This window comes from Anabrus simplex, chromosome 1 (assembly GCF_040414725.1).
Source record: "Anabrus simplex isolate iqAnaSimp1 chromosome 1, ASM4041472v1, whole genome shotgun sequence".
NCBI classification, from domain to species: domain Eukaryota; kingdom Metazoa; phylum Arthropoda; class Insecta; order Orthoptera; family Tettigoniidae; genus Anabrus; species Anabrus simplex.
In genome coordinates, this window is record NC_090265.1 from 404,944,746 (window position 1) to 404,960,099 (window position 15,354).

The following is a 15,354-nucleotide window of genomic DNA, read 5'->3' on the forward strand; positions in this document are numbered from 1 at the left end:
CTTGTAGGAAGGCCATTTGAACGATGCCAGTGGACCAATTTGGGTGACTTCCAGTCATATCATATTTTATGTGGTTTTTATTGTTGATAAAATTGTGTTTTAGGGTTGCTTAAGAAGTGCTTAAAATTTGGTGCTAGTAGGCCTATATTCCACTTAGAATGTAATTTTGATTCATCAAATATACATTTCTCGGAAAGAAAAAGAAAGGGGCAGTGTTGTTTTTGTTTTCTTCCATTAAAACATCAAGTCTGTGTGGTCCGATACTGTTCGAGTTCCGTTGGTGGAGAAACTTTTCACAATGAGAATGTTGACCAGTACGGTAGGAAAGGTGGAGTATAGAATTTCTGATCACTAGATTGTGTGCCAAGAGCCTGTGTTTGATTCCAAACCACTCTGCAGTGCTCAAATGGAGTGAGGGTTATGACACAATTGATGGTGATAGTCTGCACAATTATCAGCCATCCCTTAGGATAGGATCTGAGAAAACCAAAACAAAATAAACATAAAATTGAAATACTTGAAGGTAATTTAAGTTGTTATAAAGGGAATGCGACAATTTACTTACATCTCTTGTGGAGAGAGTATGTGCAAACATGTATAACTGAAATAGAACTGAACAAGGTCGAATGCTAAGGCGAGTTGCCACTGACGAAAGTAGGAGGTGGTAGTGGAGGGGGGTTTAGAGGTGGAAACAAAGAGGCAGTTTTTAAAAATTTATTTTGAAATAAGTAAAAAAAGGTATAATAATCAACTCATCATACAGTATGTTGATTTTGTCAAATATTTAATTTAAATTTGGATTCGGATTGCTTCTTTGATCTACCGGTAATTGGATATGGAAATTTCCCTAAATATTGAGTAAAGGATCCTTTTGAGCTTTATTTAAAAATGATCAAATCTCTACTTATGAAAGTATATATCTGTCGTGTTCACTCATTGCAGAAAATATCTTACGCTTTTTGGCATAGTCATATTCTTGGTAACATGCCTGGAAATTTTTACTGGTTTTACTCCATAATCCAAATACTGTATTTATCTGATGTGTTAATGGTATGGATGTTATAAAAAATCTTGAAGTAGATAATATTATTATTATTCTCAATCACATAACTCATGTCTGAGTATTGTGATATTATGCTTGCTTTACTATTCAACGAAATCCACTAACAGTCGCCATTGTCTATGGTTTTCTGCTTTCCGGATTGTCACTCGAAGAGGTGCTTGAGTTGTGTCTTTGATCTGGTCTATCCATCTTGTGGGAGCTCTTCCATGTGACCTGGTTTCATTTACTTTTCCTTGCACAACTAGTTTTTCAAGGCTATTTTCTCTCTTTAATAGATGTTCAAAGAACTGCAGGGTTTTATGTTTAACAAGAATGGAAAGTTGATTTGGGATACCAAGCACCAGCATCACATTTTAAATGCTTTGTTGCACTTTCTGCCCTTGGCGTTCACTGCCCATGACTCACAGCCATAGAAGAAGACTGAAAAATGCTAAGACCCAAACCAAACATTTCTTTGTGCTTTTATTGATTGCTCAGTCATTCAGATCATTCTGTGCTTATCGATAGCAACTTTTCTAAGAGTAGTTCTTCTTCTGATTTCTTTCTCACAGCTGCCAGTGTTGTTCAGCTAGGAGCCAAGATAAACGTATTAATTAACAACATCTAGGCATACTAGATGACCACTAAATTGGAGGTTCTTTCCTCCATAACATCCATCACCTTGGTTTTGCTGCGATTCACTTCCAATCCAAGCAGAAGACTTACTGAAAAACAAGTTTTAAAAATTGGCAGATATCTTGGTATTCAATACTTGTTCTAAGACAACTGAAACATGCTGATTCAAAATGTGCAAACCATTTGTATCTATCACCCACCATTTTTTAAAAAATATTTCACTAGAACAATTATAATTGTTAATTATTGCTTTTGGATTTTTGATTGATTATGGAGTACTGATGAGGGGGTGCCTGGCCGAGGCGGTAAAGGCGTGCTCAGTTTGCCCGGAAGGACTTGGGTTCGAATCCCCGTCAGGAAGTCGTTAAAATTTAGAAACGAAGTTTCCACTTCCGGAGGTGCATATGGTCCTGAGAGCTAACCACTCTACCCCATCATGTGCCGAGGTTAACAATGCTGGAAGCCTTTACTTTCCACTCTAACAAGGGCCTTCATGGCCTGTACGGAGGTGACTTTTTGATGGAGTGCTGATGAATATGGCATCAGCTAAGAAAATAGTGCAAACTGTTGATTCACACGCCACATGTACTATATAGTAATATCTGGTTCAAGGTATAATACACATATCAAATCCGTACACATTGAAAATACTTAAACTAAGGTGTACTGTATTTGGTTTGAATTTCTTGGCTGTAGACTTGCGTTTGTGCTGAGCATTTGGCATATCACGCTGAAGCATCCAGCAGTAGTCAGCCAATATTGCTGTACTCCATCGACCCTGATAACGTGATTCCATCACCAAAATGTCCTGATGAACAATCACCATGTTCGTCACTGACTGAACCTAGGTTTTCGGGGAAGTGAAGATGTGAGTCGAGGAGATGAATTTTGAGGAACAAGTTGCAACCCAGCTGTTTGTATGCACCAATGCACTTTTTCACAATGTTATTAATGTTATTTGTTTTACGTCCCACTAACTACTCTTTTACGCTTTTCGGAGATGCCCATTATATATATAATCCAACGTGTAAATACATAATAAGATAGAGTTTGAGGGATGTTTCACCATTCAACACATTTTAGAATATATTAAATTTATTGGGCGAAGACCGGTTTTGACTCCCTTGGAGTCATCATCAGTTCTTGTTAAATATCAAATCAAGGGGAATCTGATAACAATCATCATTAGGGTTGCCTACATACAGCTCGATTGGTTGACATAAGACATCATAATAAAATATGTACATAAAGGCGATTGCCTGAAAACACATCAATGGGTAGCAAAACATTATCTTGAAATGTAACGTACACATGGTAAGCTATACTTGGAACTTAAAAAGTTCTTAGTTCTGGCTTAAACTTTCGTGTGTTCATGGAACATGGAAACACTGGAAACATAGCACTGGTTGAAAATACATACAAATACGACATGAAACACTTATAATGATATGAAACACATGGTGCTTTAAGAATGTTCTTGGACTTGATAGTTTTGTTTCTATCTGATTAAACTGGATGAAATATATATATTGAAATGAAATGTACAAAGAGTTCCTGCTTAAACTGTCATGAGTTCATGGAACATGGAACACTGGCAAACATATGCACTGGTTGAAAATATACACAAATACGACATGAAACACTTATAATGATACGAAACACCTGCCGCTTTAAGAATGTTCTTGGAATTGATAGTCTTGTTTCTATCTGAATAAACTGGATGAAATATATATACATTGAAATGAAATGTACAAAGACTTAAACTACTTGGCACTTAAAAAGTTCTTGGTTTTGGTTTATAAAATTGTCGTGTGTTCGTGGAACACAGAATAGACTTGTTGGTCTTGTTTCAGTCTATTGGAAACAAATGCACTATCGTAGTTGAGAATATACACATTGACTGAAAATTTATACATTGATATGAAACACATGGCACTTTAATTCTCAACTATGATAGTGCATTTGTTTCCAATAGATTGAAACAAGACCAACAAGTCTATTCCATGTTCCATGAACACATGACAATTTTTTAAACCAAAACCAAGAACTTTTTAAGTGCCAAGTAGTTTAAGTCTTTGTATGTTTCATTTCAGTGTGTGTATATATATATATAATCATCCAGTTTAATCAGATAGAAACAAGACTATCAAGTCCAAGAACATTCTTAAAGAGCCATGTGTTTCATATCATTATAAGTGTTTCATGTCGTATTTGTGTGTATTTTCAACCAGTGCTATGTTTCCATTGTTTCCATGTTCCATGAACACACGAAAGTTTAAGCCAGAACTAAGAACTTTTTAAGTTCCATTTCAAGATAATGTTTTGCTACCCATTGATGTGTTTTCAGGCAATCGTCTTTATGCACATAATTTTTTATTATGATGTCTTATGTCAACCAATCGAGCTGTATGTAGGCAACCCTAACGATGATTGTTATCAGATTCCCCTTGATTTGATATTCAACAAGAACTGATGATGACTCCAAAGGAGTCGAAGCCAGTCTTCACCCAATAAATTTAATATATTTTACAATGTGTTGAATGGTGGAACATCCCTTAAACTCTATCTTATTAGTTATACGTCAACATGGAAATGAAGATCATGACCTATGTGTAAATACATTACGTCATAACTTATTTTTATTATTTGTTTGCAAAGATAAACCACTTCTCAGATAATCCGGGCTGCCACAGAGAAATACATTAATGCGAAACTAAATAATCTCAGACTAAAAAGTAAAATACACATAACAATATTTCTAAATCCACAAAAGAGTTCATAAACTATCGATCAACATCACAACAAAGAAAACTTTAAAATATCACTTCAAACAGACAATACAAATCCTGTGTGAAAGAGGAAATGACCAAATCGATTGAGATTGTAGACGTATGTGTGTCCAGTATCTTCCAGAATAGCTGTCAACCAAACTTTGTACAAATACGAATTACTATCTCAAAAAGATACTGGAGGCGTAAGACACCCCTAGCAATCCTAGCGGAGGGAATGACATACAAGAATAATTGAAAACGATCAATATAAGCATCAAATTCATAGTTTCAGTGGTCGCTGAGATGTATTGTAACACTCTGGATGCCATTTATGTACCATTTCAGCTGCGTAGGCATGGTGAGAAGTGGTGATGAATAAAATGTCCGAACTGACCGAAATTAGTTTAATTGACGAGAAACAAAATAATCTATAACTAAAACTTGAAAGTAAACACACAACAATTAAACTACAAAATAGTTTGTAAAATATCAGTCAACGCCACAATAAAGAAATCTACGAAAAATCGCTTTACGCATCATATTAACAGGTAATGAAATACCTAAAAGTCAATAATCAATCAAGTGCCCGGGCAGCGCCAGGTAATACAGCTAGTTAATAATATGTATGAGCTGGATGTTCAGGACTTGGAAGTAAATCTCCTGCTGAGGCTATAATCGAGGTCCAGCAGTCAATGACTTTGTCAAAATCTTCATCATTCCTGTCATGCCAAAAAATTTTGCTGCTAATTTTTATAACAATCTTTGAAGAATTTAGTCTACAGGAATAGATTGCATATGCTAGTATGATGCTAAATTATAGCTTGACTTGTGAAGCTTAAACATTTAAAGCACAGGCCTGTAGATATCATCATCATCATCATCATCATCATCATCTGCAGTTTCTAGCTGTTGGCTGGGTCTGCTTGCTTATGGATATATGTGTTTTTATAAATGATTTGTAATATGTTCTCTTTCATCTTCAGGGAATGGCGTGGTCACTTCACCTCCTAAATCATCCCTGAAACAAAGTGGCAAGTGCAATGTTCGAGAGTTATTGTCCAAGTTTGAAACTTCTCCATGTGAAGAGCAAAGCAAGAATGAAGACAATGGTAGTGTTACCTTGAGGGACTCTGGTTCATCGGTTAGAAACTTTTCCTTAACAACTTTCACACCTAAACCTGTCCGTAGATCTGATCCGATACCCAAGTCGAATACAGCATCTTTACCTCCATGTTTACGAGTGCGTGCTGCGAAAGCAGCAAGAAATAGGTTAGTCAACTCTACATCGTTAAGTGTATCACTAGATAGTGACAGATTTCTCTCATCTAGTAGCTCCCAACAATCATTAGTTCGAGTAAGGACATCTCCTGATATTAACTTGCAAGAACAATCAGGTTCTGATATGATCAGTGACAAGGAACGTACAAAAAACAGTGCGGAAGGGGACAAGTGTGACATTAGTGTTGTGAAAAACATCCAGAACACGGTGGATTTCGATGACCCGGAACGTCGTCAAAGAATTGAAAAATACAAAGAAGAAAGACGTATGTTTCTTAGGGAAAAGTTTAGGTCTGAAAGCTTTCGAGGTGAGAGAGATGAAATTCTTCAGAGATTAAAACAGAAAGCTGGAAAGAATCTTTCTAGTCCTGATGATACCACTGACTCTAGTTCTCAAAGTGGTTGTGAACCTATGCGTAGCAGTAGTTTTCGATTTTCAGGCAATAGAACTGAACATAGTGGTGAAGGTGAATTTACTATTAATAGTGAATTGCCAATAAATAATAATGTATCCTGCGAGAAAGAATGTGATCTGAAAAGCAAGGCCAAGAAGAATTCTACGTATGAATTTGTAGGTAATGAAGAATGTGGAAAGAGATCTAGGTTTTTAAGTTTAGGTCAAGTAGGAGATGAAATGCATGTAAAACAAAACCAGAAAGCTCAGTCACCTCGAGAAGGTTGGACCTCGTCTGAAAACAAGCAAGATGTGACAGGAAAAACTGTATCGCCAACTCGTTCGTTGGATCGGAGGCTGTCTTCACGAATGCACATAGATAATGCCTCTATGGAGAAGCAGTATTGCGTGGATTCTTCAAAGAAACAAACTGCATCAGTTATCGAAAAGATGTCAGACAAGAGGCCAACAGGCATGGCTAAATCTCCACGTCATACCTCGAGTACTGAAGTGTATGCAGAGAAACATTTAACATCTAAAGTTTGCAGTGTAGATTCAAAACCTGATAATAATGATGACTTCTTACCTGACATCCGACTGACTACGAAAGGATTTAGTGTAGACAGACGTAAGGGCTCTTCCGACACTAGAGCTGTAGAGTTACGTTTGACAAACAAGAATATAGGTGACTCTCAGAACTGCTCGCCAAAACGCAGTTCGTATGACAGTGCTGTTGTAGAGACTCGAGACTGTCCCCGTCGCAGGACTGCATCAGAATCTCCTTCATACTGTATAAAAGATATGGCAGCGCTGTTTGAGAACAAAGATGTAGTTGACAGCTCATCCAACAGTCGACCAGCTCCAGGAAGGCTGTCTTCCTCCTAAAATACAATATGGTAAGTGAATACTCACTTCTTTCAATTGTAAATATTCCCAGTATTCAGAATAAATGTAGACACATGTAGTATTTCTAATAAATTCTAATGAATTTTCTCAGTCACCCTGTGTATTAAGGGAAGTGTGGCCTTATCATTTGTGAATAAAACATTTTGAGACCTTTATTAGCTTTTACCATTTATGAAGAAGCATCAGTAATAAAAGAGAAGAATGCTACCCCATTTAATTCCATCCTCCCAAAAATTATTCAATGCTGCCACCTGGATGACAGCCTTAAATGCAGATCATAAGTGATTCAGTGATTGAAGGAATTCCAATACCTGCTTGAATGATTTATTCTTTCTAGAATTTCTGTCATTAGCCACCAACAGAGAGGAATTACATTTCCACTGTAATCTACCTTCATCAGTTGATACCCAAATCTTGTCACCTGCTATACTGTGCCATATTTGATTAAGAGTATAATTGGAGCAATGCAATAAATAATCTTATGCACAATATTGATTCTGGTAGGAACAGATTTATTTGTGGTTCTCTACAAAATTTTGAAGTGCCTGCTGTTTACCTTGTTTGATGAGATATTCACTATATAATTTTAACACAGTACTTAACTTGAACTTACTTGAAATAAATAAAAGAATTATAATAATCTGAAATGTCCATAATTTGGGCATCAGAGTTCACCAAAATGAATCCCTCAAATGTAGGTAGAGCATGATAAATTTTCTCTTCTCTCTCAGGGTGTGTACATAAGGCTGTGTACTGGTATATCCCCTATGGGCCTTACCTAACCCTTTGAAAACTATTAAACGGGTGGGAATTGCACCAAGGTTATCTAACTTAAATAGAGCCTCCATAATGACTTGGAATAAGCAAGCTTAGTTCTAAAATGACATTTTCCATGGAGATCTGTTTCATCAAATCCTTATAACAGACGTATAAAGAACCCTTCAAAATAAAGAAACGAATGACTGGAAAGTTTTCTCCTAACATATTTACATACAAATGCAAATCTAAAGATGAAATAAATACATGGGAAATCAAGCACTACGATCTACTCTTATTTGTAATGCAGTAATTGAATAGGCAATAGCAATTAAAAGAATTATAATAATCTGAAATGTCCATAATTTGGGCATCAGAGTTCACTCAGTTCAATATTTTGTGCAACACAATTTTCAGGGATTGTTCTACCAACACTCACTATGCTGATTCAGGTCACCTTTGTTATACAGTATCCTTCCACTCACTGATTTTAATAATAATAATGTTATTTGCTTTACTACTTTTACGGTTTTCGGACACACCTAGGTGCCAGAATTTAGTCCCGCAGGAGTTCTTTTACGTGCCAGTAAATCTGCCGACGTAAGGCTGATGTATTTGAGCACCTTCAAATACCACCGGACTGAGCCAGGATCGAACCTGCCAAGTTGGGGTAGAAGGCCAGCGCCTCAACCTTCTGAGCCACTCAGCCCGGCTCTTTTAGCACGAGTATAATCATACTATTCACTTTTCAAAAACACATGTCATCTCTTTCACAGGACCCGCCTACGCCTTGAAACTACGTCATAAACTGTAGCAGTTCAACAACACATACGAGATATCAGCCAACAGACAGTAGCCAATAGAAACCGTACCATAGACAGCCCATGAACACTGCAGAGCAGACAGCTGATCTGTAGATGATATACACTCCTCAACAGACAATAGATGATTCATAATGGACGATAGATACTGTACAGTGAATAATTAATACTGGACAAAGAACATTTGTCAATGAAATCTTGATAATAGACACTGGACTGCATCCAACACACACAAATATATGGGCATCCACCAGTGGCGAAGCGTGCTGATATCCACTGTTACCACTGGTAACAGTTTGAAAATATAAAAATCTAGTATTCTTTAATATTAATATTTAATTTATTTGTTTCTTCACCAGGACATGTTCTGAGAACGCTATTGCAATAGATATCCACCGTCAAAACTGAGAGAGAGACTGTAACTAACAAAGAGAATGAGTGGTTACCAACTCCAGGCAGTGGATATACAGTACATTGAATCTCTTCTCCCAGCTTGGCGGGTATTACTGCGCCTGCGCCAAGTAAAGCCCCTCTCCACCGACACTGAGATGTATCCTCCTACGTTCTCTCATCATGTTACCACGATGCAAAGTTGTAACGAATGCTTATAACATTGCTGCTGAGCAGTTCTGTCTGTTCTTTCCACCACACTGAACAGTGCAGTGTTATAACTTGTGTTAATTATGGTTTTCTATTATAATACGACCTGACTTTTCTTTATAAGTAAGAATTTTTTAATTTTCCACTTTGGCGATACACTAAATTGCTTAAGACAACTTATTGGTTAAAAGTGGTACATGTTTCGTATATTATAAACATCTTCAGCCACATAACACTGTTTAGATGAAAAATTCATATAATGACAAATCAATACTTAGTTGTGAATCTGTGTAAGTATGATACGGACCATGAAGCTGATTTTATGTAATGACTTTTCTTATTAAAGTGTGAATTTATATTTAATTTGTCTTAGGTAAGGATAGCATATAGTACTGCATAACTCATTTAACATTAAAATGAGTTCTGTCACTTCCACCTCTAAAATAAGTGAGTTTGTGGGCCCAGAATGCTCATGTATAATAGAAAGTTTAATGAATTTGCCAATTTCCTTAAGAACCTTTGAAGGAAAGAAAAACATAATTGAAAGAGGTAGACCCATGCCTTCTCTTAATAACCTAGTCAAGGAATTGAAAAGAACAGTACGATATTTTCACGACTCGTGATACAGAGATCTGCATTGGTTATGTGGTTGTTCAAAAATGAATAAACTGTGTTGTTGACCATGTGTAGTATTCTCCTCAGAAATGCATGCTTGGAGTAAAGACGGTATGGAGAATTTATATAGTTTCAGAGTTTTAAAGAGATGCCATGAGGTGTTTCAAGCAAACATCAACGCTGTTGCCGATATGATTCAGTTCGAAAGGTCCAGAATAGAGTGCTTACAGAAAGAAAATTGATGAGCATAATGAGCTAGTAAAAATTAACAGATATATTATCAGCACTTCAGTACATATTGTGCGTTTTCTTTCAAGGCAAGGATTACCTTTCAGGGGTCATCAAGTAACTGAAAAATCTGTTAACAGAGGTAATTATAGGGAGTTACTAGCGTTAGTTGCTAAGAAAGATTACATATATCAGCACCACTTAGAACCATCTCCAGTTTTTTGAAGACTTTCATCTGGCATACAAAATGATATTGAAGCCATAGCTACTTTTATGACCAGCAAAATTAAAGACGAGGTTAAGAAAGTAAACTTTATTTCCGTAATTTCAGATGAAAGTACAGATGTTTCTAACAGAGCACAACTCTTGACTGTATTTAGATATGTTAGTCCCGGTTAATTGCTAAGAAAGATTACATATATCGGCACTACTTAGAACCATCTACAGTTTTCTCAGGACTTTCATCTGGCATACAAAATGATATTATTGAAGCCATAGCTACTTTTATGACCAACAAAATTAAAGAGGAGGTTAAGAAAGTAAACTTTATTTCTGTAATTTTGAATAAACGTACAGACGTTTCTAACAGAGCACAACTCTCGGCTGTATTTAGATATGTTAGTCCCGAAGGCGAGAGATTTTTGAGATTCAGTGATGTAAGTGGTGACTGTTCTGCTCTTTCTCTATCTAACCAACCCATTGGAGTGTTACAAGAATTTCAGTGTGGTGAAAAGTTAGTTGCAGAGACATTTGATGGCGCAGCAGTGATCGAAGGACAACACGGTGGGTTGCAGAAGCTAGTCATGGATAAATATGATCAGATTATATTTGTTCACTGCTATGGTCATAGGCTCAACTTGGTATTACAGCAATCTGTTAACTACATAAAAAAACGCAAAGTAATTTTTCAGACCTTTTCCGCGATTAGCAGTTCCCCCCCCCCCCCCCCCCCTCATCCCTTAAATGGGCCGCTGCCCTTGATAAAGTAATAATACAAAGATGATTACCAACAGTAGTACATACCCGATGGATATATGCTGGTAGGCTAGTTGAAGTTGTGTCCTCTGTCCATACAGATCTTGAATTCTTCAGAGAAATGAAAGATAATGCTGATGAGGATGGTGGGACGAGATTTCAAGCTAAGTGTTACCCTGCAGGACTTTGATGTCTGTTTCCTATTAAATTTATTTGCTTAAGTGCTCCCTCAATCTGATGTTCTGTATCAGAAACTTGAAAATGTGTGATATTTCCTTCTGCTACAAAGAAATCCGGCAGTTAAAAGCTTTTTTTGTAGGTGACCATAATAATTTTGAATCTATGTGGTCAAAGTTGCTAGACTTTAAATGCTAGACAATGAAGACAGACAAGATTACCCTCAAAAGCGCCAGAGAATTGATTTCATAGGAACAAAGAAAACGTCGTACCTCTGATTGTATTTGGAAATAATTGACATCATGTCCGTGCAACTATCAGACAGAATTTCCTTCAGTTAATTGCGGTGTGAGTGATAATATACTGTCAAGGTCTCAAGGAGGAGTGTGGTAATACTTTTCAAAATGTCACACGTTGCCACTGGCATCCAGCTCACCCCCTCCAACTTGTTATGACGTACACAGCATGGGCAAGGGCCGTCCAATCCAGAGAGAGATCTCCCACGCTTAGAGATAGCTTGGCTATGGGGAATACATCCATGAACTTGCCTGGATGACTCGTGCAACTTTCCATGTTCAAGGGCCGTCCAGTCCAGAGAGAGATCTCCCACGCTTAGAGATAGCTTGGCTATGGGGATTACATCCATGAATTTGCCTGGATGACTCGTGCAACTTTCCATGTTATTAATAGCACTGATTTTTTTCAAATTCTGTGCACATATACAAACAATATCTACTATGGGCCACTTTCCAGTTTCTACAGGATATTTAACATTCTGCAGTGATGAAGTAAAAAGTAAAAGTAATTGGGCTGAATTACAGTTACCTGAAAAATATTTTACTCAATTAAAATATAGATTATTTTTTTCAACAAGTAATCAGTACAGTAACAATTAGTTAACAGAATGTGGGTCTTTAGGAAATCAATGACTTTTTTTTAATGTGGTGCTGGAATGATACTAAAGTTTGCATGGAAAATATACTTTATTTTGTAGTTTTTAGAATAGAGATATTAAGTGGCTATCATAACTAAGAGAGCTCCCCCCCCCCAAAAAAAAAAAAGAAAACCTTTCAAAATGATCACTCCCAAGCAAAGTTTGCATGTCACATCATGTTTTTGTTATTTTCTGAGCTAACTAATTCAAAATATCTATTCAAATAGGGGAATGGAAATTCCTTAACTCCTTCATTGTCACATGGTTACTGTGGTTTCATTCTCAACCGTGTAATACACGATTATCTAAATCTCAGCCATTAATCACAACAAACTGTGAGTAAATGAACGATTGCGTGTCGTATTCTTTGCATTATACCCTTGGTGCGATGCCTTGTGAGTGCTGGGGCTCCAAAGTTGCTGAACACTCTATATCGATTACTCGAATGTAACGATTACTAAATGTAATGAATACTATTTTATTTCAAGAAGTAAATTATGAGTAAAATTTACATTTTGTGAAAGGTAACAGCGAAATGAAATGACATATGGCTTCTAGTGCCGGGAGTGTCCGAAGACATGTTCGGCTCACCAGGTGCAGATCTTTTGATTTGACTCCCGTAGGCGAACTGCGCGTCGTGGTGGTGGTGGTGGTGGTGATGATGATGATGATGATGATGATGACAACACATACACCCAGCCACGTGCCTGAGAAATTAACCAATGATGGTTAAAATTCCCGACCCTGCTGGGGAATCGAACCCGGGACCCCTGTGACCAAAGGCCAGCACCCTAACCATTTAGCCATTGAGCCGGACAAGGTAACAGTTACAAGTAAAAATTACTAAACAGTAATTGTTACAAGTAATTTGATTACTCAGTTACTTCCCAACCCTGCATATAAAACAAATAATTTAAAATGGAATAGATGTAATAATAAGTATAATGCAGGGTTGTGATAAATGTGATATAAAAACAGAAATGATCATCTCACAAGTTTCAGAAAATATGAACTTCTGTCTCTTGTTGAAGCTATTTTGATGAGCAGTTGTCTTTTCTTTTGATGTGCTGTGTTTTTATGTCTTACAGTGCTGCTGCACATTAGAATGTTTTTAAAGCATGTCTTTCCTTCATAAAACCAACCCATCTGTCCAAAAGTATTTTTCTCCAAATTATTTGACAAAGCCCTGTAATTTCATGCTAGTACACTTCCTTTGGCATGATGAAACGGCAAAGCAGACGGGATATTTGTTGGCCAATCTGTGACTGCGTTTTTTAAATTTTTTGTCTGGTAAACACTAAATGTATCACCAAAGATCTTTTACATGCTGATATTGTACGACACGGAGTGTACTAATAAGTGCTTAGTACTCGCTGAGTTGCACTGAGATCATAATTCCTCATTGTTATTAACAGTGTAAATAACTTCATTTGGTAGCATTCTTCTTCCATGCTAGTAGTTTGAGTCAAAATCAATTATCATTGTTCTTCTTCTTCCTCCTCCTCCTCCACTTTAGCCTTTAATCACCTACTGCTGAATGTAGCCATCCTCCATATTTTTCCAAAGATTTCTGTCTTGAGTCACTTGATTCCAATGTTCCAACTGCCTGCATGATGTGCACGTAGTATAATGGAGGGAAAGTGATACTATATGAGTAGGAAACTGATAGAGAGAAGTGACTTACCATGTAAGCAGGCATGGATAGAATACACATAAAAGAAACTCATGGGTCCAACATATTCATCTGTATAAACATGATACTGTATAGGCTTTTGGGCTTATGCCATGTCAAAAAAATAAAGTGAAATTCTTTACGTTTCGCAGAGAACTGTGCTCTGCGTCGTCAGAAGAAATCTCAGAAGTAGAAATGCTACATTCATTCGCCACCCGATGGCTCCCCGGACGTGGCACAGCGCTAACGTTCGAAGCAGAAGCTGACCGAACCATCACAATTAGTCTAAGAGGTTCACGTAACATGTGTACCTAACATATGACATTGACACAAGCCTGGAATGAAACATCTGGCGATGAGGAACATACGAATTTGGAAAACACTGAGACGAAATAACAATAGTGAAGGGACAGGGAAAGGAACTACCTACGTAAATTCTTAATGGCTGGCAACCAGGTATTACTTAGTTGATAGCCAGTGTCCCTGTTGAAATTATTAGGTTTTCTACATATTTCCACAGCTTCCCATATAATCCTGGGCCTGTAGTGTCTAGTGTGGGTAAGAGCTCGAGCATCTTATAACATGACATCATGACCCGATGATAGAGCGTGCTCAGCTATTGCCGATTTGTCTGGCTGGTTGAGACGAATATTACGTTCATGTTCCTTGATGCAGGTACCAATGGACCGGCATGTTTGGCCGATGTATACCTTACCACAAGTACAGGGAATTTCGTATACCCCAGGATGTAAAAGTGGGGACAATTTGTCCTTGGTTTTACTCAGTCTGTGAGCAATTTTAGTGGCGGTGCCAAGCACGGTTTTTATATTGTGTTTGCAGAGGACCTTGGCAATTCGATCTGTGGTGTTGTGAATGACCAAGCTCGATAGCTGCAGTCGCTTAAGTGTAGCCAGTGTCCAGTATTTGAGAGATAGTAGGTTCGAACCCCACTGTCGGCAGCCCTGAAAATGGTTTTCCGTGGTTTCCCATTTTCACACCAGGCAAATGTTGGGGCTGTACCTTAATTAAGGCCACGGCCGCTTCCTTCCCACTTCTAGTCCTTCCCTATCCCATCGTCACCGCAAGACCTATCTGTGTCGGTGCGACGTAAAGCAACTAGCAAAAAAAAAAAAAAAAAAGTAGGTGTTGTGAATGTAAGGCAAGTAGGCAGTTCCCTTCACTTCTTCCTTCTGTGAGCTTTGCTTGGTCATTTATCTGGAATGCAGGGCTCTATGAATCTGCAAATCGCTGTAACATTACCCTTGAACGCAACTTGGAGCGTGTCGATCTCCACCTGAATATTTGATGGCTCAAAAATTTGTCTCGCCTTCTTGGCGAGTGTCGTGAGAATGCCTTGTTTTTGTGCCGGATGGTGGTGAGAATCTGCAGCAATTTGTGTGGGTAGGCTTACGATAGACGGCATGTCCTAAGGAGCCATCCGCTTTCTTTCTTACTAGAACATCCAAGAAAGGAAGGCATCCGGCCGACTCCATCTCCATAATGAATTTAATTGAAGGATGTTGCTGATTTAGGTGCTTTAGAAATAGAT

The 15,354-nt window shown here is 37.6% G+C and overlaps 1 protein-coding gene across 1 annotated transcript in view; it reads left to right on the forward strand.

Moving 5' to 3' along the window:
- The window catches only part of CdGAPr (GTPase-activating protein CdGAPr), a 157,755-nt gene that overhangs the window by 123,274 nt on the left and 19,127 nt on the right, over positions 1 to 15,354 (forward strand). Inside the window, exon 17 of the mRNA XM_068227130.1 lies at positions 5,433 to 7,017. Coding sequence (XP_068083231.1) covers positions 5,433 to 7,006 — 1,574 coding nt within the window. The 3' untranslated portion in view covers positions 7,007 to 7,017. The remainder of the gene's footprint in view (positions 1 to 5,432; positions 7,018 to 15,354) is intronic.